Raw genomic sequence first — 25,868 nt, 5'->3', positions numbered from 1 at the left:
CAGTTTGCTTTCACCTGGAGGGGTGTCCAATACACCTGGAATCGACTTCCCCAGGGGTGGAAACACAGCCCTACCGTGTGCCATGGGCTGATCCAGGCTGCATTGGAACAGGGTGAAGCTCCAGAGCACCTGCAATACATTGATGACATCATCGTGTGGGGCAACACAGAAGAAGTTGTTTTTGAGAAAGGGAAGGAAATAATTGAAATCCTTCTGACAGCCAGTTTTACCCTCAAACAAGGTAAGGTCAAAGGACCCGCATGGTAGATCCAGTTTTTAGGAATAAAATGGCAAGATGAACGCCATCAGATCCCAATGGATGTGATTAATAAAATAACAGCTATGTCTCCACCAACTAGCAAAAAAGAAACACAGGCTTTCTTGGGCATTGTGGGGTTTTGGAGAACGCACATTCCAGATTACAGGCAGATTGTGAGCCCTCTCTGTGAAGTGACTCAAAAGAGGAATGATTTTAAATGGGGCCCTGAGCAACGACAAGCCTTCGAACAAATTAAACAGGAGATAGTTCATGCCGTAGCCCTTGGGCCAGTCCAGACAGGACAAGATGTTAAAAATATGCTCTACACTGCGGCCGAGGAGAATGGTCCTACCTGGAGTCTCTGGCAGAAGGCACCAGGAGAGACCCGAGGTCGACCCCTAGGGTTTTGGAGTCGAGGATATAGAGGATCTGAGTCCTGCTATACTCCAACTGAAAAGGAGATATTGGCAGCATATGAAGGAGTTCGAGCTGCTTCGGAAGTGATTGGTACTGAAACATAGCTCCTCCTGGCACCCCGATTGCCGGTATTGAACTGGATTTTTAAAGGGAAGACCCCGTCCACACATCATGCGACTGATGCTATGTTGAGTAAGTGAGTTGCACTGATCACTCAGCAGGCTCAAATAGGAAACCCCAATCACCCAGGAATTTTGGAGGTGATCATGGACTGGCTGGAAGGCAAAGATTTTGGAGTGTCACCAGAGGAGGAGGTGATGCATGCTGAAGAGGCCCCACCATATAACAAATTATCAGAAAATGAGAAGTGACATGCTTTGTTCACTGATGGATCCTGTCATATTGTAGGAAAGCAGCGAAGATGGAAGGCTGCTGTGTGGAGTCCTACACGACAAGTTGCAGAAGCTAATGAAGGACAAGGTGAATCGAGTCAGTTTGCAGAGGTAAAAGCCATCCAGATGGATTTAGATATTGCTGAATGGGAAAAATGGCCAGTACTTTATCTCTATACTGACTCATGGATGGTGGCAAATTCCCTGTGGGGTTGGTTAAAGCAATGGAAGCAAAACAATTGGCAGCGTAGGAGCAAACCCATTTGGGCTGCCCCATTGTGGCAAGATGTTGCTTCCTGATTGGAGAAGCTGGTTGTAAAGTATGTCATGTAGATGCCCATGTACCTAAGAGTTGGGCCACTGAAGAACATCAAAACGACCATCAGGTGGATCAGGCTGCTAAGATTAAAGTGTCCCAAGTAGACCTGGACTGGCAACATAATGATGAATTATTTTTAACTTGGTGTGCCCATGACACCTCAGGCCATCAAGGAAGAGATGAAACATATAGATGGGCTCGTGATCGAGGGGTGGATTTGACCATGGACACTACTGCACAGGTCATCCATGAATGTGAAACGTGCTGCAATTAAACAAGCCAAATGGATGAAACCTCTGTGGTATGGAGGATGATGTCTGAAATATAAATATGGGGAGGCCTGCCAAATTCCATGAACCCACCAAGGCAAACACTATGTCCTCACAATGGTGGAAGCAACCACCGGATGGCTGGAAACATATCCTGTGCCCCATGCCACTGCCCAAAACACTATCCTGGGCCTTGAAAAGCAAGTCTTGTGGTGACATGGCACCCCTGAAAGAATTGAGTCGGACAATGGGACTCATATCTGAAAAAACCTTATAGACGAATGAAACAAGGATCTAAAACAATTATAAGGTTTTAGCATGTGTCACTAATCAACTGTAAGTTTTCCAAATTTCTTAATATATGGAAGATTATTGATTACATGATTAGTTTAACTTTATTATAGAATTCTTTAGCTTAATAACTGTGTGATTATGTTTAACGGCCTACTCTAATAGTCCTCAGGCTGTATTTGCCTCAATGCTAACATTGTACCTATGTGTAAACGGTTAATCACGAGGAAAGCAGGCCTCATGAAAATTAAAACAAAGAAGAGTTAAGAGCAAGGACTGAGAGATTAAAGAGAACAGAGAAGATATCTTAACCTTGAGCGTAGAGACAGACTGGCAGGAATGCTCTAACAAGGATGATAAGAAGGAACTGCTTGGCTGGACAACAGAAGGGGCAAACATCCAAGGAGAAGAAACTATCCTCCAGAGACCCGTGACCATAAAAGGGAAAAAGGAGTAGGGGACTAACTCCCCAAACGACCACTGACGACCACCCGAGACCCCTGCACATGCGTAGTGTAGTTTTGCAACGCCAGCATTATGTAAACGTAGTAGATAAGCAAGGAGGCGGAGATTTCTTGGAAAATGTGTGAATATTCATGTCTTTAAGGTATATAAAGGATGAACTTCTGTTTCAGCACACGCATGTTAGGGGGAGATATCCCCCATGTGTCCAGCGCTGCAATAAAGATGTCTGCTTAATAACACTTTGATGTTATTGAGTTTAAATTTCTTAAGTTTGAATTTCTTTGAATCATTTGGGGACCCAGATGGGACATCCTCTGTTTGGCTGCAGGACCCGATGAGTCTGGGAATCTCTTGGGTACCCCTGGAGATCTTTTCCGGAGAGACTCCCGTTCTCAGTCGGATCACCGCGGGAACAGACAAAGACCCTCTGGTAAGAAGACATCTTAAACTTTTGAGTACAAGGATCTCGTTAGGTCAAGCAGGGACAAAATTAGAAAGGCAAAAGCCCAGCTAGAGCTCAGTCTGGCCACAGTTGTAAAGGATAATAAAAAATGCTTCTACAACTATATTAACAACAAAAAGAGAGGCAAGGAGAATATCCATCCCTTACTGGATATGGCGGGGAACACTGTCTCCACGGATGAGGACAAGGTTGAGGTGTAACCAAGGTGATAGGGGAATCAAACAACAATTAGAAAATAGGTTAGTGATAAGTTGTAAAAATGTAACTATAGGAACAGGTTATGCACCAGCAATGCTGCTCGAGAATCCACTTAACCCTTTCCATCTTGATTTAATTATCAAGGAATCAACTGATGTGTAATATTGTGATTATAGTACTATGTTTTGTTTTAATAATGAGTAACTAGGAAGAAGGAACAACTTGGTCAGTTTTATCTAGACAATGGTTTAATGAAATGTAATTTTGTTGTCTTGAAACAAAAAACTGTCGAATGAATAATTACTTATTGGACTGACAGCCCGTGAAGGCCTATTTAGTGTTGCCAAGTTTAAATGAACTTTGTAGGAAAGGTAATTCGGGCGAGGGGAGATCGCGACCACCGATTCAGGGACCACCCACTCAAGAAACCCTCTGACTCAAAAGATCAAGGAAGTAAATTTTTAGAAAGTTATACTGAGCATGCATAGTCATTTACATGTTAGGCGAAGAATTTTTAACCAATCATTGTATAGGGGATAAGGAATATGTATTTGTGTACCTATAAAAGAATGTTTCTTACACTGATTGAAGGAACACGATTTTGGGAGGAGCTATCCCCCGTGTTCCCAGCGCTGTGAATAAAGGATCACAGAATCACAGAATCACAGAATCACTAGGTTGGAAAGGACCTTCAAGATCATCAAGTCCAACCATTAATCCAGCGCAACCATGTCCCCTAAACCATGTCCTGAAGCGCCACATCCACACGTTTTTTGAACACTTCCAGAGATGGCGACTCCACCACCTCCCTGGGCAGCCTGTTCCAATGCTTGACCACCCTCTCGGTGAAGAAATTTTTCCTAATATCCAATCTAAACCTCCCCTGGCGCAACTTGAGGCCATTTCCTCTCGTCCTGTCACTAGTTACTTGGGAGAAGAGGCCAACACCCTCGTCTCCACAACCCCCTTTCAGGTAGTTGTAGAGAGCGATAAGGTCTCCCCTCAGCCTCCTCTTCTCCAGACTGAACAACCCCAGTTCCCTCAACCGCTCCTCATAAGACTTGTACTCCAGACCCCTCACCAGCTTCGTTGCCCTTCTCTGGATACACTCAAGCACCTCAGCATCCTTCTTGTAGTGAGGGGCCCAAAAGTGAACACAGGATTCAAGCTGCGGCCTCACCAGTGCCGAGTACAGGGGCACAATCACTTCCCTACTCCTGCTGGCCACACTATTTCTGATACAGGCCAGGACGCTGTTGGCCTTCTTGGCCACCTGGGCACACTGCCGGCTCATGTTCAGACGGCTGTCAACCAGCACCCCCAGGTCCCTTTCCACCGGGCAGCTCTCCAGCCACTCCTCCCCAAGCCTGTAGCGTTGCATGGGGTTGTTGTGACCCAAGCGCAGGACCCTGCACTTGGCCTTATTAAACCTCATACAGTTGACCTCTGCCCATCGATCCAGCCTGTCCAGATCCCTCTGCAGAGCCCTCCTACCCTCCAGCAGATCAACACTCCCACCCAACTTGGTGTCATCTGCAAACTTACTGAGGGAGCACTTGATTCCCTCATCTAGATCATCTATAAAGATATTGAACAAGACCAGCCCCAGAACCGAGCCCTGGGGAACACCGCTTGTGACCGGCCGCCAGCCGGATTTAATGCCATTCACCACAACTCTCTGGGCTCGGCCATCCAGCCAGTTCCTCACCCAGCGAAGAGTACACCTGTCTCAGCCACGAGCCACCAGTTTCTCCAGGAGAATGCTGTGGGAGACGCTGTCAAAGGCTTTACTAAAGTCCAGGTAGGCAACATCCACAGCCTTTCCCTCATCCACTAGGCGGGTCACCTGGTCATAGAAGGAGATCAGGTTGGTCAAGCAGGACCCGCCTTTCATGAACCCATGCTGGCTGGGCCTGATCCCTTGGGTGTCCTGCACATGCCCTGTGAGCACTCTCAAGACCAACCGCTCCATAATCTTCCCCGGTACAGAGGTCAGGCTGACAGGCCTGTAGTTCCCAGGATCCTCCTTCCGGCCTTTCTTGTAGACGGGCGTCACATTGTCAAGCCTCCAGTCTTCTGGGACCTCCCCTGTTAACCACGACTGCTGGTAAATGATGGAGAGTGGCTTGGCAAGCTCCTTCACCAGCTACCTCAGTACTCTCGGGTGGATCCCATCAGGCCCCATAGACTTGTGGGTGTCCAGGTGGTTTAGCATGTCCTTAACTGCTTCCTCCTGGATTATGAGGAGTATATTCTGCTCTCCATCCCCATCTTCCAGCTCAGGGGGCTGAATACCCTGTGGATACCTGGACTGGCTATTAAAGACTGAGGCAAAGAAGGCATTAAGTACCTCAGCCTTGTCCTCGTCCTTGGAGACAATGTTCCCCGCCATATCCAGTAGGGGATGGAGATTCTCCTTGCCTCTCTTTTTGTTGTTAATATATTTGTAAAAACATTTTTTATTATCCTTTACGACTGCAGCCAGACTGAGCTCTAGCTGGGCTTTTGCCTTTCTAATTTTGTCCCTGCTTGACCTAACGAGATCCTTGTACTCTTCGTGAGTTGCCTGCCCCTTCTTCCAAAGGTGATTAACTCCCCTTTTTTTCCTGAGTCCCAGCAAAATCTCCCTGTTCAGTCAGGCCGGTCATCTTCCCCTCCAGGTCGTCTTAAGGCCCATGGGGACTGCCTGCTCCTGCGCCTTTAAGATTTCCTTCTTGAAGGCTGTCCAGCCTTCCTGTACCCTTTTGCCCTTCCGGTCTGTCTCCCAAGGGACTCTCTCAACCAGTGACCTGAACAGGCCAAAGTCTGCCCTCCAGAAGTCCATGGTAGCAGTTTTGCTGACCACTCTCCTTACTTCGCTCACAACTGAGAATTCTATCATGTCGTGGTCGCTAAGCCCAAGACGGCCTCCGACCACCACATGTCTCACCAGTCCTTCTCTGTTTGTAAACAGCAGGTCCAGCAAGGCACCTCCCCTAGTGGGCTTACTCACCAGCTGTGTCAGGAAGTTATCCTCCACACACTCCAGGAACCTCCTAGACTGTTTCCTCTCTGCCGTGTTATACTTCCAGCAGACGTCCGGTAGGTTGAAGTCCCCCACAAGAACAAGGGCCAGCAAATGCGAGACTTCTGCCGGTCGCTTATCGAATGACTCATCTCTCTTCGTCCTGTTTGGGTGGTCTGTAACAGACTCCCAGCAAGATATCTGCCTCATTGGCCTTCCCCCTCATCCTTACCCATAAGCACTCGACTTGGTCTTCACAATCATTGATTTCTATTCAATGAAAACACTCCCTAACATACAGAGCCACCCCACCGCCTCTCCTTCCTTGCCTATCCCTTCGGCAGAGCTTATAGCCATCCATTGCAGCACTCCGGTCATGACAGTCATCCCACCATGTTTCTGTGATGGCAACTACATCATAGCTGTCCCGCTGCACAATGGCTTCCAGCTCCTCCTCTTTGGTGCCCATGCTGCGTGCATTGGTGTAGATGCACCTGAGCTGGGCTATCGATTTCAACTCTGGCACGCTACCCCTAGGTTCAACTCTAGTGAGCCTAGTTTTATCCCCTCCCCCCTCCAAATCTAGTTTAAAGCCCTCTCAATGAGGCCTGCCAGCTCATGAGCAAGAATCCTTTTGCCCTTTGGAGTCAGCTGCACTCCATCAGCTGCGAGGAGGCCCAGTGCCGTGTGAACCGCCCCGTGGTCAAAAAATCCAAAATTCTGACGACGACACCAGCCCCTGAGCCACGTGTTGATCAGGTGTGCTTTCCTGTTCCTTTCAGCGTTCTTCCCTGTTACTGAAGGGATTGATGAAAACATTATCTGTGCTCCCGCTCCATCGACCAGTCGCCCCAGCGCTCTCAAGTCCTTTTTGACTGCCTTTGGGCTTCTTAGTGCAACCTCATTGTTGCCAACCTGCATGACCAACAGTGGGTAGTAATCAGTGGGCCGAACCAGACCAGGGAGTTTCCTGGTGACGTCTCTCACCCAGGCCCCGGGGAGGCAGCAGCCTTCCCTGTGAGTTGGGTCTGGTTGACATATTGGGCCCTCTGTACCCCTCAGAAGGGAGTCGCCTACGACAATTACCCTCCTTTTTTTCTTAACACAGGACGTCTTTGCGTGGGGCAGGTTGACTCACCCTAGGCACCCCCTTGGACGGACCTTCGTCAGGGTCCTCATGTTCCTGTCCCTCACGTTCCAGAGCCCCATACCTGTTGCGTAAGGGCAGCTGGGACGGTGAGGGAGGCCGGGAGGGGATTCGCCGACCTCTCCAAGGAGGGACCTGCTTCCATTTCCCCTCATCTCTTAGGTCCTCTCTTTCGGCCCAGCAGCAAAAGGACAGGGGATCCCCTGCTGCTTGTGGAGCCTCCACCAGCTGCCCCTGCTTCAGGGATGGCCGGGCGCGTCTCCACCTACCTCTCTCTCTCTCACACTCCCTAATGCTCCTCAGCCTCTCCACTTCCTCTTTCAGCTCTGCCCCCAGGCTGAGCAGGTCGCTCACCTGGTCACACCGCATGCAGGTGGTGTCCCCGTTGGTCTCTGGAACAACCGACAGGCTCAGGTACTCTTTGCAGCCAGATACTTGGACAGCCGCGTGCCTGAGCGGGAGCTCTGTGTCGCCACATTCTTTCTGGCCACGTTTTTCAGCCGAGTGGTGACCATGGCTGAGCCTCCTCTGGGAGGACGATGGCCACTTGTACTGTACCCCGCCCGCATGCCTTCCCTGCACGTCCTGTCCACCCTAACTGCCGCGCAAACTGACGTGCTACACCTTTCTGACGCGCCACGTCCTGTTCGCCGCGCTCCAGGTCGCTCGCGCTCCCGGGGGGCTGCTCTTGTAGGCGAGGGGCTTTGGCTGCCGCCGCCCTTGGCCCTGCCCATGCTGAGTCAGAGCTGCCGCTCGTCAGGAGCCCGCTCCGCCGGCTGGGGGTGGGGGGGAAGCTGGGGCACTCTCTCCCTGTGCTGCCGCCTTCGCGGTTTGGCCGCTTCGGGAAGGGTCCCCCGGCGCGATCCTTCGCTCCGTAGCCCTTCGCCTTGGTGCCTGCCTTTTAACACTACATTGGTGTTACGAGGTTTATTCCTGATTTTCGTAACAGTTTTGGTGACCCAGGTGGGACACCGCTTGTGAATCTCGACGGATCCGTGGGATCACGGGACCTCCAACCGGCACCGAGGGATTCTCGGGGAGAACCTCTGATCCCCAGACTGAAGAATTCTGAGCAAGTCCCCTGGAAAGGTAATAAGGCATTCTTTAAGGGATTGAAGTAACGTGGGTTCGAGTCCCACTAGCCTGCTCGTAAGGCGCAGCGAAAGCTACGCAGAGTAGGGCTGAAAGGTACCTCTGGAAAGGGTGAGGGTACGAGACCCTCACGAGTAATGCCTGCCTATAAGTCACGGTGAAAGCCTCGCAAGGCTGGGCTAGGGGCCCAGGAAAGGAGGTTGGGATTTCTGGCAGGGGGCTGGAATCCTAGAGGGAGCTTCAACAGGGGTTGGGGTCCCTCTGACTAGTGCCTGTGATAGTGCACAATCACAACCCCTGGTCTTGGGAAGATGGGTATACTTCTGAGTAAGAAACCCATCCCACAGAAAACACCTTTGGGATGTATTTTAAGACACTGGAAAGATCTGGGAGGTGATCCTCTGACTCGGAAGCAATTAATTGAATATTGCAATATTTGGTGGCCAATGTATAAGTTGGACAGTGGGGAGAAATGGCCAGAAAATGGAACATTACAATATAATACCATCTTGCAATTAATGTTGTTATTTCGGGAAGAACATGGGGAAGGGGGGGGGGGAAGTAAGACCAACTTCCCTCCAAGCCCCTCTTCGAGAAGCGGTAGGGAATGATGGTCCAGTAGTGGCGAAAGTTCCTTTTTCAGTTACTGATTTAAGATCATGGAAAGAGACTGCAGGTACTTATTGGGAGGATCCCGAAAGGGTGGCTAGGGTAATTGAAACCATAATTAGAACACAAGGTCCTGATTGGAATGATTTACAAGTAATATTGGATACTTTACTCGATGAAACTGATAAGAGGATGGTATTGAATACTTCTAGAAAACAGGTAGAGGGAGCACATGCTAATGGCGATTTACAGGGGACAGTAGACCAGAATTTTCCATCCGTGAATCCTGAGTGGGATCCTAATCAGCTGGGACCCAGGGGAATATTGAATAGATATCAGAGATGGATTTTGTATGGTGTTAAGAATGCAATGCCAAAAGCTATAAATTGGTCAAAAATTTATGAAGTAAGACAAGAACCGAATGAGTCTCCTTCAGCCTTCATGGAGAGACTAAAGATGACTGCTAGAAAATATACAAATTTGGATCCAGAAAAACCAGAAGCAGCAATACAATTGGCCTCTATATTTATGGGACAATCGGCCCCAGACATTAGAAAGAAACTTCAAAAATTGGAAGGGCCTGAGTCTAGAGATTTGGAAAAAATGCTTGAAATTGCCTGGGCTGTATATAATAATAGAAAAAAAGAAAAAGAGGTGAGGCAAGCCCGAAGGGATGGACAATTATTAGCGATTTTAACAGAAAATCATAGAAGAGGTAGAGGAAGAGGATGGGGAATAAACATTGGAGAAAGGAGGAAAGTAAAGCCCCAATTAGCAGAAGATCAATGTGCTGCTTGCAAGGAGCGTGGGCACTGGAAAAGAGAATGTCCGAAGGCAGGAGAATTAGATCTGTCTCTCCGGGCAATTAAATTAATGACTCTGGATGAAGAACTATGAAGGGGACTGGGGGAATCAACCCTAGCTGAGCCTCTGGTTACATTGAAGCTAGGGAATGAAGAAATAGAATTTCTGGTAGATACAGGAGCTACTTATTCAGTATTGAATACATGTAAAGGGAAATTTAGTCACAAATCAGTAGATGTTGTTGGTGTGACAGGGCAGAAGGAAAATTGGCCATTTTTAGAACCATTAAAATTTAAATTGGGAAAACAATGGGTAACTCACCAGTTTCTGTATATGCCTGAATGTCCACTGCCTTTGTTGGGACGAGATTTACTGAGTAAATTGGATGCACAAATAACTTTTAAAGACGGAGAGATTAAATTGTTAATACCAGAATCAAAAGCCATAGAGGCAAGAGTGTTTATGTTACAGGATTCCTACAGGGAAGAACAGATTCCAGAAGAAGTGGAAAATGCAGTTATTCCTTTGGTCTGGGCGAGTGGAATTCCGGGACGATCTAAATTGGCAGAGCCGGTAAAGGTGATTTTAAAACCTGGAGCCAAACCGGTAAGACAAAAGCAATATCCTATTAAGTGGGAAGCTCGAAAAGGATTAGAAGGGTTGATTACAAAGTTTTTAGAACATGGACTATTAGTGGAATGTGAATCAGAATATAACACTCCCATATTGCCAGTAAGGAAATCCGGAGGCAAGGAATACCGATTGGTTCAGGATTTAAGAGTTATAAATCAGATAGTCCAAGATATACACCCAGTAGTGGCTAACCCATACACTCTACTGACTTCCTTAAAAGAAGAGCATAAGTGGTTTACTGTACTAGATTTAAAGGATGCCTTCTTTTGCATACCTCTGGATATAGGAAGCCAAAGCATATTTGCTTTTGAATGGGAGAGTCCCGCCACAGGACGAAAGACACAATTAACATGGACTGTACTTCCACAAGGATTCAAAAATAGCCCTACGATATTTGGGAACCAATTGGCAAAGGAATTAGAGATATGGAAGAAACAGAACCAAGGGGGAGGCACATTGTTGCAGTACGTGGATGATATTCTGATAGCGGCAGAAAGTAAAGAAAAATGTTTTGAAATTACCATCAGTCTACTAAATTTTTAGGCCAAGGAGGATATAGAGTCTCCAGAGACAAAGCTCAGATAGGAAAAGAAACAGTGATTTATTTGGGATTTGAAATATCTCAAGGACAAAGACAATTAGGAAGTGAAAGAAAAGAAGCTATTTGTCAAATTCCAGAATCTAGTAGCCCGAAGGAATTGCGAGCTTTTCTGGGAATGATTGGGTGGTGCCGACTTTGGATTTTGAACTATGGACTGTATGTAAAACCACTATATGAGGCTTTAAAGGAATCTAAGGATCGGTATCTGACTTGGACACCTGAATGTCAGAAATCATTCAAAGAACTGAAAAGGGCATTAATGATGGCTCCTGCTCTGGGATTACCTGATGTGACCAAACCTTTTGAATTGTTTGCACATGAAAGGCAACATCTGGCTCTTGGAGTGTTGACACAACGGCTGGGATCCTGGAAACGACCAGTGGGGTACTTCTTTAAACAACTTGACAACATGAGTAAAGGATGGCCAGGATGTTTACGTGCTGTGGCAGCAATGGTATTGTTGATCCAAGAGGCGCGAAAATTGATCTTGGGTCAAAAAAATGGTGGTGTACGTACCACATATGGTAGTAGCTGTTCTAGAGCAAAAGGGGGGTCATTGGTTATCTCCCAGCAGAATGCTCAAGTATCAGGTTGTCCTATTGGAACAAGATGATGTAGAATTGAAAACCACACCGATTGTTAATCCAGCAATATTCTTGTCAACAGAGAATCCAACAGGAAATTTAGAACATGATTGCCTGTTAACTATTGAACAAGTCTATTCCAGTAGACCAGACCTGAAAGACGAACCTTTGGAAAATCCTGATCTGGAATTATTTACAGATGGGAGCAGTTTTGTGCAAGAAGGAAAACGAAAGGCCGGATATGCTGTCGTCACCACCACCGAGGTACTGGAATCAGGGACACTACCTACAAACACCTCAGCACAAAAAGCAGAATTGGTGGCATTAAGGCAGGCTCTGCAAATAGCAGAAGGAAAAAGGGTAAATATTTGGACTGATTCTAAATATGCATTTGGTGTGATCCATGCTCATGGAGCCATCTGGAAAGAAAGAGGACTGCTGTCAGCCCAAGGAACATCAATAAAGTATAAAGAAGAAATTCTCCAACTCCTGGAAGATGTGCAGAGACCAGAGGAGGTGGCAGTAATGCATTGTAAAGCTCATCAATTTGGTCAGATGGCTGCAAATATAGGCAATTGATTGGAGGACAAAGCCGCAAAAGAGGCAGCAGAACGGGGTATCCTTGCACTAGTACCAGTAAAACAAACAAAATTTTTAAATTCAAAACCAAAATACAATAAATTGGATGAGCAGTTAGCAGAACAATTAAAAGCATCACAAAATGTAGAAGGATGGTGGGTAACGCCAGAGAAACAAAGTTATGATACAACTTGCAAAGGAAAAACATGAGCAAACACATTGGGGAGTAGATGCTATGGTTTCGAGTTTAAAAACATCTGTAGTATGTGTAGGAATTACAGGAATAGTTAAATCAATAATAGCAAGTGTCCAATCTGTCTTAAAAATAATCCTATGAATCAAAGGAAACCCCCTTTAGGAGTGACAAAACAAGGAAATTATCCCGGAGATTATTGGCAAATTGATTTCTCTGAGTTACCCAGACAGAATGGATTATAGTTAGTATAATATTAGTTATTATTAATATAATTATTATAGTATTTGTTAGTATAAATTGATACATTTTCTGGATGGCCAGAAGCTTTTCCTTGCCACACCAATAAAGCTAGGGAAGTAGTCAAAATACTATTGAAGGAAATAATACCAAGATTTGGAGTGCCATTGGGAATGTCCTCTGATAGGGGACCATTTCAGGTATTGTTAACAACTTATACTGCAATCAAGGTAGGAGGAGTGGAACCGTGGATGCACTATACCCGAGTGAAGAAAGCCCCGTCATGGAAGGTCATTAATAGGGATTCAGACTGCAAAGTTGACTTTAAAACATGTTTAAGAAATTATCATTGGAAAATATGGAAAAATGGGTTTTGATTTGGAAACTGATGACGTTGGGCGCATTGTTTGGGGTAACAATAGACCAGCTAGAAGGGAAAATCGAAGACAAAGTAGGACAACTAATACACATCCCAAAAAGAACCCCAGAGGAGAACTTAATGATAGGATTGATAAAAGAATTTGCAAATTTACAAAATGTAACCCAAATAACCGCATGTCTTCCAATTCCAAGAGCAGTAGGTGAATCAATTCCATGGGGAATCTTAACAACAAATTTGAGTAATGAGAGATCCAACAATGATAGTACCTACTGTGAGCAAGTTCCCACCATTGGATGGCAGGAACAAATGTATCATGTCCAAAAGCAATGGAAAACCCCTGGGAGTAGAGTGGACTGTGAGAAGTTGTTAAATTCTATCTATAGCCCAATAGGAAGGTTTAAAAATGTAGGTTGGTGCTCATATGATGAGCAAATTAAAAAGAATGTTAGCCAAATGATCATGGAATGGAAATGTAGAGAAACCAATCAGACTAAACAGGAATTAGAGGTCACATGGGATTCAGTGTGGTCTATGGCTATCTTATCTCAATTTCAGTACATGGCTAATGCCTCATGGTGTTTCACTTGGGACAGAACAGTCTTCGCAGTTTTCCCATCAGTTAATGACAGAGAAACTACTTCCAGAGAAAAGGATGGATGGGAAAGTAAACCAAATTACTTTAGGAATGCCAACATTATGTCCAATCTGGAAGAAAGCTCCTTTTAAAGGAGATTCTGAAAATTTAAAGTTAATGCCGTCTGAATATGAGCCGGCAGTGTGCCCAGGTGGCCAAGAAGGCCAACAGCATCCTGGCCTGTATCAGAAATAGTGTGGCCAGCAGGAGTAGGGAAGTGATTGTGCCCCTGTACTCGGCACTGGTGAGGCCGCACCTTGAATCCTGTGTTCACTTTTGGGCCCCTCACTACAGGAAGGATGCTGAGGTGCTGGAGCGTGTCCAGAGAAGGGCAACAAAGCTGGTGAGGGGTCTGGAGCACAAGTCTTATGAGGAGCGGCTGAGGGAACTGGGGTTGTTTAGTCTGGAGAAGAGGAGGCTGAGGGGAGACCTTATCGCTCTCTACAACTACCTGAAAGGGGGTTGTGGTGAGATGGGTGTTGGTCTCTTCTCCCAAGTAACCAGTGATAGGACGAGAGGAAATGGCCTCAAGTTGCGCCAGGGGAGGTTTAGATTGGATATTAGGAAAAATTTCTTCACTGAGAGGGTGGTCAAGCATTGGAAGAGGCTGCCCAGGGAGGTGGTGGAGTCATCATCTCTGGAAGTATTCAAAAAACATGTGGATGTGGCGCTTCAGGACATGGTTTAGGGGACATGGTGGCGCTGGATTAATGGTTGGACTTGATGATCTTGAAGGTCCTTTCCAACCTAGTGATTCTGTGATTCTGTGAAATCCTAAATTTGGTAACGATCGATCGATTTGGGACCGTCTATAAGATGTGCAGATGTGCACGCTGGTTGGCGTATACCGGGTTGCTAGCACCTTATAGGTATACATTTGGGGGACTTATGTCCCATTTGGTAGGGGATTACATCCCCATTTGGAGTGGCTGCGTCCCCATTTGGAAATAGGATTGGTAAACTGTTATCTGACTTTTGGCTAATGCATTTCAGGTATTGATTATTGGTTTGTCATTTATCGTATTTTAGTTATTAATGGTAAAATTTGCATCAGATATGGGAGAGTCACAGAGTGGCAGAATTCCAAAGAAAAGTCCATTAGGATGTGTTTTACAGTATTGGAAAGATCTGGGGGGCAGTGCCGGAAGGAAGTGTCGATAGAAAAACCTTAATTAAGTATTGTAGTCAGTGGTGGCCTCTCTATAAGTTAGATGATGGAGAAAAATGGCCCTTTAATGGGACATTAAAATATAATACATTATTACATTTAATGTTGTTCCTTTAGAGAGAAGGCAAATGGGATGAAGTGGTTTATGCAGATATGTTTTTTCACTCTGTGAAACCACCCTGAATGGCAGAAAGAGTGTGGAATCAATTTAGCACCCCAGGACCCTATGGTCCTGGCGATAGAAAAAGACAAAAATAAGCATGTTAGGAAGCAAAAAAGATGCTGCTCGGCTTGTAGCATTGGACAAAGATGTTTAAAGTTTCACAGAATGGGAGATTAGAGGATTGTTTGACCCTGATTGTGAGGATGTACATGCAATGTTGGATGCAGTGTTTAGTGAGACAGAAAAGCAGATGGTTGTGAGAGTGGCCAGACCCCAAGTCCAGGCTCCGGTTTTGGCTGGAACTCTGCCGGGAACAGCAGATAACCATGTTCCCATTACCAATCCCAGTTGGGACCCTAACCAGCCAGGAGCCCAGGACTTATTAATGCTGTACAGGGAATGGATTGCTTATGGAATAAGAAATGCTGTCCCAAAATCAGTAAATTGGTCCAAATTGTATGAAATTCAGAAATATACTCCTTTAGACCCTACCTCTCAGGAGGGAAAGGGTCAGTTGATATTCCTGGTTTTGGGACAGTCGACAGATGATATCAGGAGAAAGTTACAGAAAGTGCAAGGAACAGATGTGAGAGATTTAGAGAAACTGCTGGAGACTGCTTGGCAAGTGTATCGAAAGAGAGATAGTCAGAAAGAGAGAGTAATGGGCAAAACAATTGCCAATGCTACAGCAGCTGCTTTGCGCACCACAGGGGGCCAGGTAACCTCTCGGAACCCACCAGGAAACAACACTAATGGGAGGAGAGGAGCCAGGAGAAGTAGCGTTAAGTGCCCCATCTAGGGGAAATCAACCCCTCCCAAAAGATCAGTGTGCCTATTGTAAGCAAAGGGAGCATTGGAAAAAGGAGTGCCCGAGATTGGGCAAATCGGTGACGATTACTGACCTGGATAATTGACAGGGACCAGGGGAATCTCCTCTAATGGAACCCTTGGTAAAAGTTCAGCTAGGGAAAGAAGAGAAACTTGTAGAATTTTTAATAGATACAGGTGCCACATTTTCAATATTAAATCAGACCTTATTACCTGTGAGTACGCAAACTGTTAATATTGTGGGAGCAACTGGACAGGCTGAGAAGGTGTTCTTTTTGAAACCACTAAAATTCAAAATTGGGAAAAGTATAGGGATTCATAAATTCCTCTTACCTGCCTGAGGCTCCTAAACCACTTTTGGGATGGGACTTATTAAAACAATTGAATGCTGAAATAGGATTTAGAGATGGAGAAATTGAATTTAAAATACCAGAAGAGAACTATGATGAAATTTGAAGTTTGGCTTTTACTGAACCCCAAATTAGGGAAGAAGAAATTATACAAGAAATAAAAGGCCAGGTATACCCAGGAGTATGGGCTTCAGGAATACTTGGAAAGGCTAAAAATGCAGAATTGGTTGTTGTTAAACTCAAAAAAGAAGCACGACCTGTTAGGGTAAAGCAATATCCCCTGAAATTGGAAGACAGGCGAAGAGTGAAAAGCATTATAGAAGAATTTATAAAATTTGGATTATTAATTGAATGCTCTTGAGAGTGTAACACTCCTATTCTGCCTGTCAAAAAAAAAAAAAAAAAAAAACCAAAAAAAACCTGATGGCAAAGCCTACAGATTGGTACAAGACCCGCGGGCAATAAATAAGATAGTTGAAGATTTACACCTGGTAGTGGCAAACCCATACACCTTAATGACTAATTTAAAAGAAACCTGTGAATGGTTCACAGTATTAGATCTGAAAGATGCATTCTTTTGCCTCACCTTGGTCCCTCAAAGCTGCAATTTTTTCGCCTTTGAATAGGAAAACCCTGATTCAGGATGAAAACCCCAGCTAACCTGGACAGTGCTACCCCAAGGATTTAAAAACAGCCCCCACGACCTTTGGAAATCAATTAGCTAAAGAATTAGAGGCCTGGGAAAGACCTCTGGGAAATGGGATTCTTTTGCAGTATGTAGATGATATTTTGATAGCCACAGAAAAGGATGAAGAATGTAAAGAATGGACTGTGAGTTTGTTGGATTTTCTTGGACTAAGTGGCTACCGAGTCTCATTACAGAGATGCCCAGATCTTGAAGAAAGGAGTAATATACCTGGGATTTGTGATTTCTAAGGGACAGAGACAGCTCAGGAATGACCGCAAAGAAGCTATTTGCAGGATTCCAGAACCGACCATGGTAAAAGAGCTTCGAACCTTTTTGGGAATGACAGGTTGGTGCTGGTTACGGATCTATAATTATGGACTTCTGGTTAAACATCTGTATGAACTACTGAAAAATAGCCAGACACAATTAATATGGGCTGATGAAGCCAAGAGGGCGTTCAAAGAACTGAAATTGGAGCTAATGAGGGCTCCAACTCTGGGCCTGCCTGCTAGCCCAGAGGCTGGGTCCTCATAATCGAGCAGTAGCTACTTTACCAAACAATTGGATGAAGTCAGAAAAGGATGGCCAGGACGCCTTCAGGCAGTGGCCGCCGTTGTTTTGATTATTCAAGAAGCCTGAAAATTCACTTTGGGGCAAAAGATGATTGTGCACACTTCCCATGCTGTAACTTCCATTTTGGAACAAAAAGGAAGACATTAGCTCTCGCCATCAAGGTTCCTGAAATATCAAGCAGCCCTGATGGAACAGGATGATGATGAAATTGTCACATCTACTGTTATCAACCCTGCTTCTTTTCTACAGTGATAAGCAGGAAACGGAGACTGTTGTGCATGACTGCATAGAAACCATCGAGACCGTGTATGTAAGCAGGCCTGACTTGAAGGAGGAGCCACTGGAGGAAGCTGAACACACTTGGTACACCGACAGAAGTAGTTTTGTAAAGGATGGAGCTCGAATGGCGGGGTATGCCGTGACCACCACAGACCAAGTGGTGGAAGCAAAGACACTCCCTAAGGGTACATCTGCACAAAGAGCAAAACATGCTTTTGGTGCAGTTCATGCCCATGGGGCTATCTGGAAGGAACTGTGACTTTTGACGGCCCAAGGAAAACATAATAAGCATGCTGACATGATCCTAAGGCTTTTGGATGCGGTGCAATCACCTTCGGTGGTTGCAGTTATGCACTGCAAGGGGCACCAAAAGGGTAACACCACTCAGGAAGGGGGGAATAAATCGGCAGATTATGAGGCAAAAAGAGCTGCGGAACAAGGTGAGGTATTAAGTTTGATTCCTGAAAAAGCTTTGCCACTACCAGACTTGGTTGATTATATGAGAAGGATCTTAGATTAATTAAAGATTTGGAAGCAGAAGTTGAATCATCAGGTTAGGCAAAATTAAAAGGTAACAGAATAATAGTTCCCTTTAGAATATTATGGAAACTGGTAAAAGCAGAACACAACGAGACTCATTGGGGAACTGAAGCCTTGTATAATTCCCTTATGAAGCAAATAGTAGCCAGGAATTTGTTTTAAACTGTAAAAACCATGGTTAATAAATGTGAAATATGCTTAAAGAATAATCCAAAGGTAGAAAATCGTGTAAAATGTGGAAGTATTGATAAAGGGAAAGTTCCAGGTCAAAATTGGCAAATAGACTTTTCTGAACTCCCAAGAAAAGGGGGGGTTCGGTATTTGTTAGTATTAACAGATACCTTTTCGGGCTGGCCAGAAGCTTTTCCTTGTAGGACTAATAAGGCTAGGGAAGTGACACGAGTACTTTTAAATGAAATTATTCCCAGATTTGGAGTACCAGCAGTAATATCTTCTGATAGGGGTACTCATTTTTGTGCGCAAATAGTGCAACAAGTTAGTAAAATTTTAGGAACAAACTGACAACTACCCACCCCATATTGGCCACAGGCAAGTGGACAAGTTGAGAAAATGAATCACTTTAGTTAAACAACAGCTAGCTAAAATCAGTCAAGAAGCGAATCTACATTGGTACCAAGTGCTCCCACTAGCCCTATTACGAATCAGGGTAAAACCAAGAACTAAAGAGAATTTAAGTCCATTTGAAATTTTGTTTGGGAGGCTGTACCAATACCAATACCAAGGGGAAGATCTCACCCAGTTAGGTGAAAATAATCTACAGAAATATATAATAATATTAAGAAATTCTAAATAATAGTGATTGCAAATGCCTAGAGATTCTAGCCAAACATTATCTCTAATAGGAGTTCCAGTTCCGGTTAACATCTCTCTACGTAATAACCCCCAATACGGAGTAGATCATGATAACAATAACTTTAGATGACACTTCTTGGGGATTTGAAGAAGTTTGGAACAAATTAACAAATTAACCAAATTACTTATTTGTTTTATGTACTTGTATGATTCAGTGTTCAAGAATGTGGATGATTATGTTACGTGGAAAAAGAATAAGATCAAACATGAAGTCGCAACAGGGAGGTATTTTAATCAATGGACAAATGATAATGGTATGTTATGAGGGATTGCGAAAGAATTCCTAAGGATAATAGAAAAGGGAGGGAATGAAACAAGGATCTAAAACAATTATAAGGTTTTAGCATGTGTCACTAATCAACTGTAAGTTTTCCAAATTTCTTAATATATGGAAGGTTATTGATTATATGATTAGTTTAACTTTATTATAGAATTCTTTAGCCTAATAACCGTGTGATTATGTTTAACGGCCTACTCTAATAGTCCTCAGGCTGTATTTGCCTCAATGCTAACATTGTACCTATGTGTAAACGGTTAATCACAAGGAAAGCAGGCCTCATGAAAATTAAAACAAAGAAGAGTTAAGAGCAAGGACTGAGAGATTAAAGAGAACAGAGAAGATATCTTAACCTTGAGCGTAGAGACAGACTGGCAGGAATGCTCTAACAAGGATGATAAGAAGGAACTGCTTGGCTGGCCAACAGAAGGGGCAAACATCCAAGGAGAAGAAATTATCCTCCAGAGACCTGTGACCATAAAAGGGAAAAAGGAGTAGGGGACTAACTCCCCAAACGACCACTGACGACCACTCGAGACCCCTGCACATGCGTAGTGTAGTTTTGCAACGCCAGCATTATGTAAACGTAGTAGATAAGCAAGGAGGCGGAGATTTCTTGGAAAATGTGTGAATATTCATGTCTTTAAGGTATATAAAGGATGAACTTCTGTTTCAGCACACGCATGTTAGGGGGAGATATCCCCCATGTGTCCAGCGCTGCAATAAAGATGTCTGCTTAATAACACTTTGATGTTATTGAGTTTAAATTTCTTAAGTTTGAATTTCTTTGAATCATTTGGGGGCCAAAGAGCATGGCATTGAGTGGGTATATCACATTCCCTATCATGCACCAGCTGCTGGGAAAGTCGAATGATGCAATGGACTATTAAAGGCTACACTGAAAGCAATGGGTGCTGGGACATTCAAACATTGGGATGAACATTTAGCCAAAGCCACCTGGTTGGTTAACACCAGGGGATCTGTCAATCGAGCTGGCCCTGCTCAATAAGAACTTTTATGTACTGTAGAAGGGGGTAAAGTCCCCTTAGTACACATAAGAAATATGTTAGGGAAAACAATCTGGGTTCTTCCCACCTTGGGCAAGGGCAAACCCATTTGTGGGACTGTTTTTGCTCAAGGACCTGGGTGCACCTGGTGGGTGATGCAGGAGGATGGGGAAGTTCGATGTGTACCTCAAGGAGATTTGATTTTAGTTGAGAACACCCCATAATTTGAACTGTATGGTGCCAGTTGTTGTATGATACTGCTTATCATCCTTTCTTTAGTACTTCTTACAGTAATTTCCCTGAGATCAATACCTTTGCCATAGACCGTGAACATGGACTGCATGAGATAGATACACCAGCTGCAAGCCCCAGATGCACAACACATCATCCTGCTGCGTCCAACTTCACCCATCCGTCGCACCGCGCTGAGATTTGGTCCTGATCTGCCAACTAAGTGAATGCCACATCATCTTTCCTGCCCTGAGGGACTATTCTGACAGATGGAATCCACGATTTTGGACTAAATGAACTCTTTAGAGAGGTGGTCCATAGACTAAGGGAATTATATTTGTGTATGTACATATATATAGAGAGAGAGATGGGAAAAGTAGCAGTGACTTGAGTGTGACGTAAATGGTATAGAATAAGGGGTGGAATATTGTCCTCGTTTTGCTGGGATAGAATCATAAAATCAGTTTTCTGTTCAGGAAAGCTGCATTTCTGAGAAGACTGCAGCACCTGTTACTGTGAGAACAAAGTTGATAAGACACTTTGTTTTAGTTCATGGCCAGCCATGGTATGCGTGTTTCCATAGTGATCTAGGCCTCTAGCAGTCTTGAGATAGCCAGGTGCTAAAGCTGGGAGGAACGGAAGCCAAGACAGCTGACCCAGGCTGGCCAACAGAAGTATTCCATACCATAAACATCACACATCATAAATTGGGGAATCTGCTGGGAACGTCACGCTCTCTCTCTCTCCCTCAATGGCTGCCATCCCTGGAGGGTCTCGCCCATCGCTCTGTTCCTGAGGCCTGCTCTTCCTTCGCTGGAGCTGTGCTGCTCGCTGTGTTCGCCAACCAGCGTTGGCTGCTGGGAGCGCACAGCTTGCGACCACTATCTGGGCTGAGTATAACTCTGTGTACTTTATATTGCTTTAGTATTAATATTAGTTTTATAGTTTTATTAAATCTGCTTCTATTTCAACCCATTTGAACCCACAAATTTCCTTTTTCCCAAATTTCCCTTTCTCTATCAGGGGATAGAGCAAGTGCTTGCGTTTGGTCCAGAGGTGGGCTAAATCAAGACATAAGGCTATCCAGCAAAGCTAAAATAAGCATAAAACCATTTACATCCCTGGAATTCCTTAAGGGAAAGGAACATGTTTGTCTTCATGATTAGGTTTTTATGGTATTAACTATCATGGTTGTAACAGAAGACATTTTTCCATCCCTTAACACATTTCCACAATGAGCTGATCTTGAAACGGAAACTGAGAACTACCATAAATAAGTAATGGCAATGAACTAAGATAATATATTCTTAGTATTCTGAACAAGTAACAAATATCTTGAAATAAGCTACAAACCGAACAATAATATGGAGTCAAAACAGAAATTGTCAAACATCTCTATGATTATCTATTTAATGTAACGTTTATATTGTATATAAAACGCCTTAGTAATATTTTTTCTTTTTCAGAAAGAAAGATGAAGTGTCTAAAGAAGCTATTTCAGGCCCCAATCCTACAATTTTTAAGTCTCATCCACATTCTTATGCATGCAAGCATCCCCAGCGCACTATGCTGGTTTTGGCTGCAATAGAGTTAATTTTCTTCCCCACGAATTTTCTCACTTTTACTCTGGATTGTCTCCCCCAGCTCTGTGGTGCTTAGTTGCCAGCTGGAGTTAAACCACAACAGTCCTTTTTGGCACCCAACGTGGGGCACAAAGGGTTCACGATAGCGACAGGTTTGATTGGAATGTGCTAGATCGACTTTATAGCTGTTATTGCTGTTTAGCTATTAATTGGCAGGCTCCCGTGCTTGCCATGGGGCTTGCTTGCCTCACTGTATATTAGAGTCCAGTGCTCGTTAGTGGCTGCTTTTTTCTTTCGCTGCTGCCATGCTGCTGTACTGCTGATTGTCTGGCTCTGCTGGGCCTGGGAAGATTTTGATAACAGCGATGGCAATGTGTTTGAGCTGGCAGATGGCCAGGGCATTGCTGCTTTTTCTGTGCTGTTGTACCGGACAGGCTGGAACTCCAGTGTGAACTCAAGTCAAAGGGACTCTGACCTGTGGATGATTCCACACGGAAGCAGGACACCCTGAAGCATCTGTGGCCATGGTTATGTCTGTGCCACAGCAGGCATACCTCTGAAGGGACTGTGGCCCAAGGATAAGTCCATGCTGGAGAAGATACACCTCGAAGCATCTGTGGCTGTGGATAAGTCCATGCCACAGCAGGTACACCTTGAAGCATTAGTGGCTGCGCATGAGGTCATGCTGGAGCACCTCAAAGCATGTAGCCATGGATATGCCCATGACAGAGCAGGTACACCCCTGGAGGGACTTCAGCCATGGGTAAGTCCATGTTGGAACAGGTTTACTTCTGAAGGGACTGTGGCTGTGGGTAAGGCCACACTGGAGCAGGTATATCTCTGAAGGCATTGTGGCCCATGGATAAGGCCATGTTGGAACAAGTGCACCTCAAAGCAACTGTGGCTGTGGATAAGTCTATCCCACAGCAGGTATACCCCTGGAGAGACTGTGGCTCATAGATAAGGTTCCATGTGGAGCAGGTACACGCCTAAGGGACTGCAGTCTGTGGATAAGTCCAAGCCAGAGCAGGGGCAAGGGGAGGAGTTCATTGCAATGTTAAACCCTATGGTCCAGTCCAAAAGGGCCCAGGGGTGGAGATTGTAATGGAAATACCTTTAAACTGTTGTAACCCATGATTTGAGTTGCATGTTATAGGAACTACTATAGCAGGAACCACCTGAACCAATGGAGGACAAGCCTTACAAGAAGCAGTGCAAGTGAAGCAGTGACCTGACCTGAGCTGGCTTTGGTGCCCAGTAACTCCATGCAAGACACCACCTCTCCCGTCCTGAGTGACCACCCTAAGAGATGGAGCCCAAATTAATGGACTAAATGAAATCAATGGACATTGTATTGATATTTATGGACATTTCACAAACATTTTATGGGGGAAGAAGTGGTTAATGAGGATTTATTGGATAGTGTGGGACCTGAGCATGATGTAAATGGTATGGAATAAGGGGTGGAGAATGTGCTGGTTTTGGCTGGGATAGAGTTAATTTTCTTCATAGTAGCTAGTATGAGGCTATGTTTTGGATTTGTGCTGAAAACAGTGTTGATGATACAGGGATGTTTTAGTTATTGTTGAGCAGTGCTTACACAGAATCAAGGCTTTTTCTGCTTCTCACACCACCTTGCCAGTGAGTAGGCTGGGGGTGCACAAAATGTTGGGAGGGGACACAGTTGTGATAGCTGACCCCAAATGACTAAAGGGATATTCCATACCATATGATATAAGGCTCAGCAATAAAAATAGGGGGAAGGCTGGTGGGGACTGCTGCTCGGGGTCTGCCTGTGTGTCGGTCAGTTGGTGGTTAGCAATTGTTTTCATTTGCATCACTTGTCTTTCTTGGATTTTATTTTTCTCTCTCTCTGTTATTTTTTCTTTTCATCATTAGTATTATTATTATCATTATTATATTTCTTTTAAAAATTATTAAACTGTTTTTATCTCAACCCATGGGTTTTCTCACTTTTACTCTTCCAGTTGTCTGCCCCATCGCACTGGCGGTGGTGGGAATGAGCGAGGGGCTGCATGGTGCTTAGTTGCTGGCTGGGGTTAAACCACAACCGCACTCACTTAATACTATTTACATGCACAAAGTTAAACTAAATGTAAATATTTGCAAGACAAAGCCATGTATTACAGATTCTGCCACCATAATATGCTTTTTGCTACAGAAACATGTCAGCACACAGGAACATCATAGTGAGTAAGAAACTATCCCCAAAGATTTAACATAGTTCTGAAGTACTTACTGTAGCTGGGGAGGCCCGCGTTGTGTGAGTCACTGAATGACCAGAATTTTCCATTGAATTGCCAATCAGATAGGTCCCTCCTGAGCTGCTAATGAGCTGTCCTCCTGCAACACCCATCTGAATCCCTCCGGTGCCCACCATACTATGAGAGGAGACCGCTGTTGTTGCCTGTGCAGAACTTCCTTGAGTATCGAAGTAATTTCCCCCAGTGTTTTGGCTATACATCTGGGTTTCCGTGTAAGGATAAGTTGTTCGACTTCAGGAAAAAAAAACAAAAGAAGTAGCAGTTATTTATTTGAATTAAGTGAGGGAAACATCACTGTAGAAAAGAGTGTGCAGTTGCTATAAACAAACTTAATAGGACTGGTAAACAACCCTTGCCTCCACACAAAATAACATTTCATTATGTTAAGGTACTGAGTAATTAACTTGGACTCACTGTTAAAATAAGTATTCATTAAACTTCACAGAAAATGTTTTCAGTCCCATCTGAAGAGGGGTGAAAAAAAGTATTACAAGAATTGAAGAGATGAGAGGAAGATCTCATTCAAGTATTAATACATTATACAGTAATTTATAAAACTGTTGTAACTTTTTTAAATCCTACAGTCAAAGCTGGATTTTTATTTAGATGCCATTTATTTTGTATACTGTGTATGTTACAAAACTGTAAACATGACAAAAAAAATGTCAGCCAAGATGGTCCTATATACAAGTCTCCTATAAATGCTTTGTATTTATTTTAAATTCACTGAAACTCTCTGGCTGAAGCTTGAAATTCTGAGCTCATTTGTATTTTAAGACATGCAGTTAGTTCATCAGAGTGAAAGTTTAAATTGGACAACAGTATGTACAGTGTTATAAAAAGTAATAAAACTAAAACAGAATTACAATTTGTGAAGGGACTTGTGAAGGAATTAAAAAAGTCAGAACAGGAGTAATTTAACTCAGTTCTTTCCAACTATGAAACATTTGGGCCTCATTAACCAGTTAATCTCAAACTTTTCACTTAACTCATGAACCTTATGCCATTCTTCATGTTCATAATGACTTAGATCATTACCCTTTAATGGGTTATAATACTTTATTATCTATTGAACATAGTGGATATTTGTGCCTGTGTACTGACTTGGAATTTCACATTGATATAGCTCAAAACAGACAAGTAAATAATACTCATTATCTTTTCTAAAATGAAGAATCTGGATTTTGCAGTAATTAAAACATTTTAGCCAACATTTCAGCCAACATTTCAAGACCAACAAGCTTTATACCACGGCATGTGTTACAACAAAACAGTCAAATGGTAAAAATTAGTTTATTTACTCAGATGATAATTTTGACATTTAATCATAAAATCCTATAATGCTTCCTAAAATCAACTGGCACCAACATCTTGAACCCATAACAACAAAGAAGTCAGAACCTCTATGGTATTAACTATGGCCATCATGGATTCTCCCCTGTTCTTCA

The 25,868-nt window shown here is 44.1% G+C and overlaps 1 protein-coding gene across 2 annotated transcripts in view; it reads right to left on the bottom strand.

Annotated features, from left to right (window-relative positions):
* The window catches only part of LOC309415197 (transcription factor RFX3-like), a gene marked incomplete at its 5' end in the record, with an annotated part of 125,445 nt that overhangs the window by 82,859 nt on the left and 16,718 nt on the right, over window positions 1–25,868 (bottom strand). For both annotated transcript variants that reach the window (XM_082012646.1, XM_082012647.1), the window contains one exon: window positions 24,396–24,651. In XM_082012646.1, coding sequence (XP_081868772.1) covers window positions 24,396–24,651 — 256 coding nt within the window. The remainder of the gene's footprint in view (window positions 1–24,395; window positions 24,652–25,868) is intronic.

This window comes from Phaethon aethereus, assembly GCF_964289735.1.
Source record: "Phaethon aethereus genome assembly, chromosome: W".
Lineage (NCBI taxonomy): Eukaryota > Metazoa > Chordata > Aves > Phaethontiformes > Phaethontidae > Phaethon > Phaethon aethereus.
The sequence above is the reverse complement of the archived record's forward strand: the minus strand, read 5'-3'. Positions and strand labels throughout refer to the sequence as shown.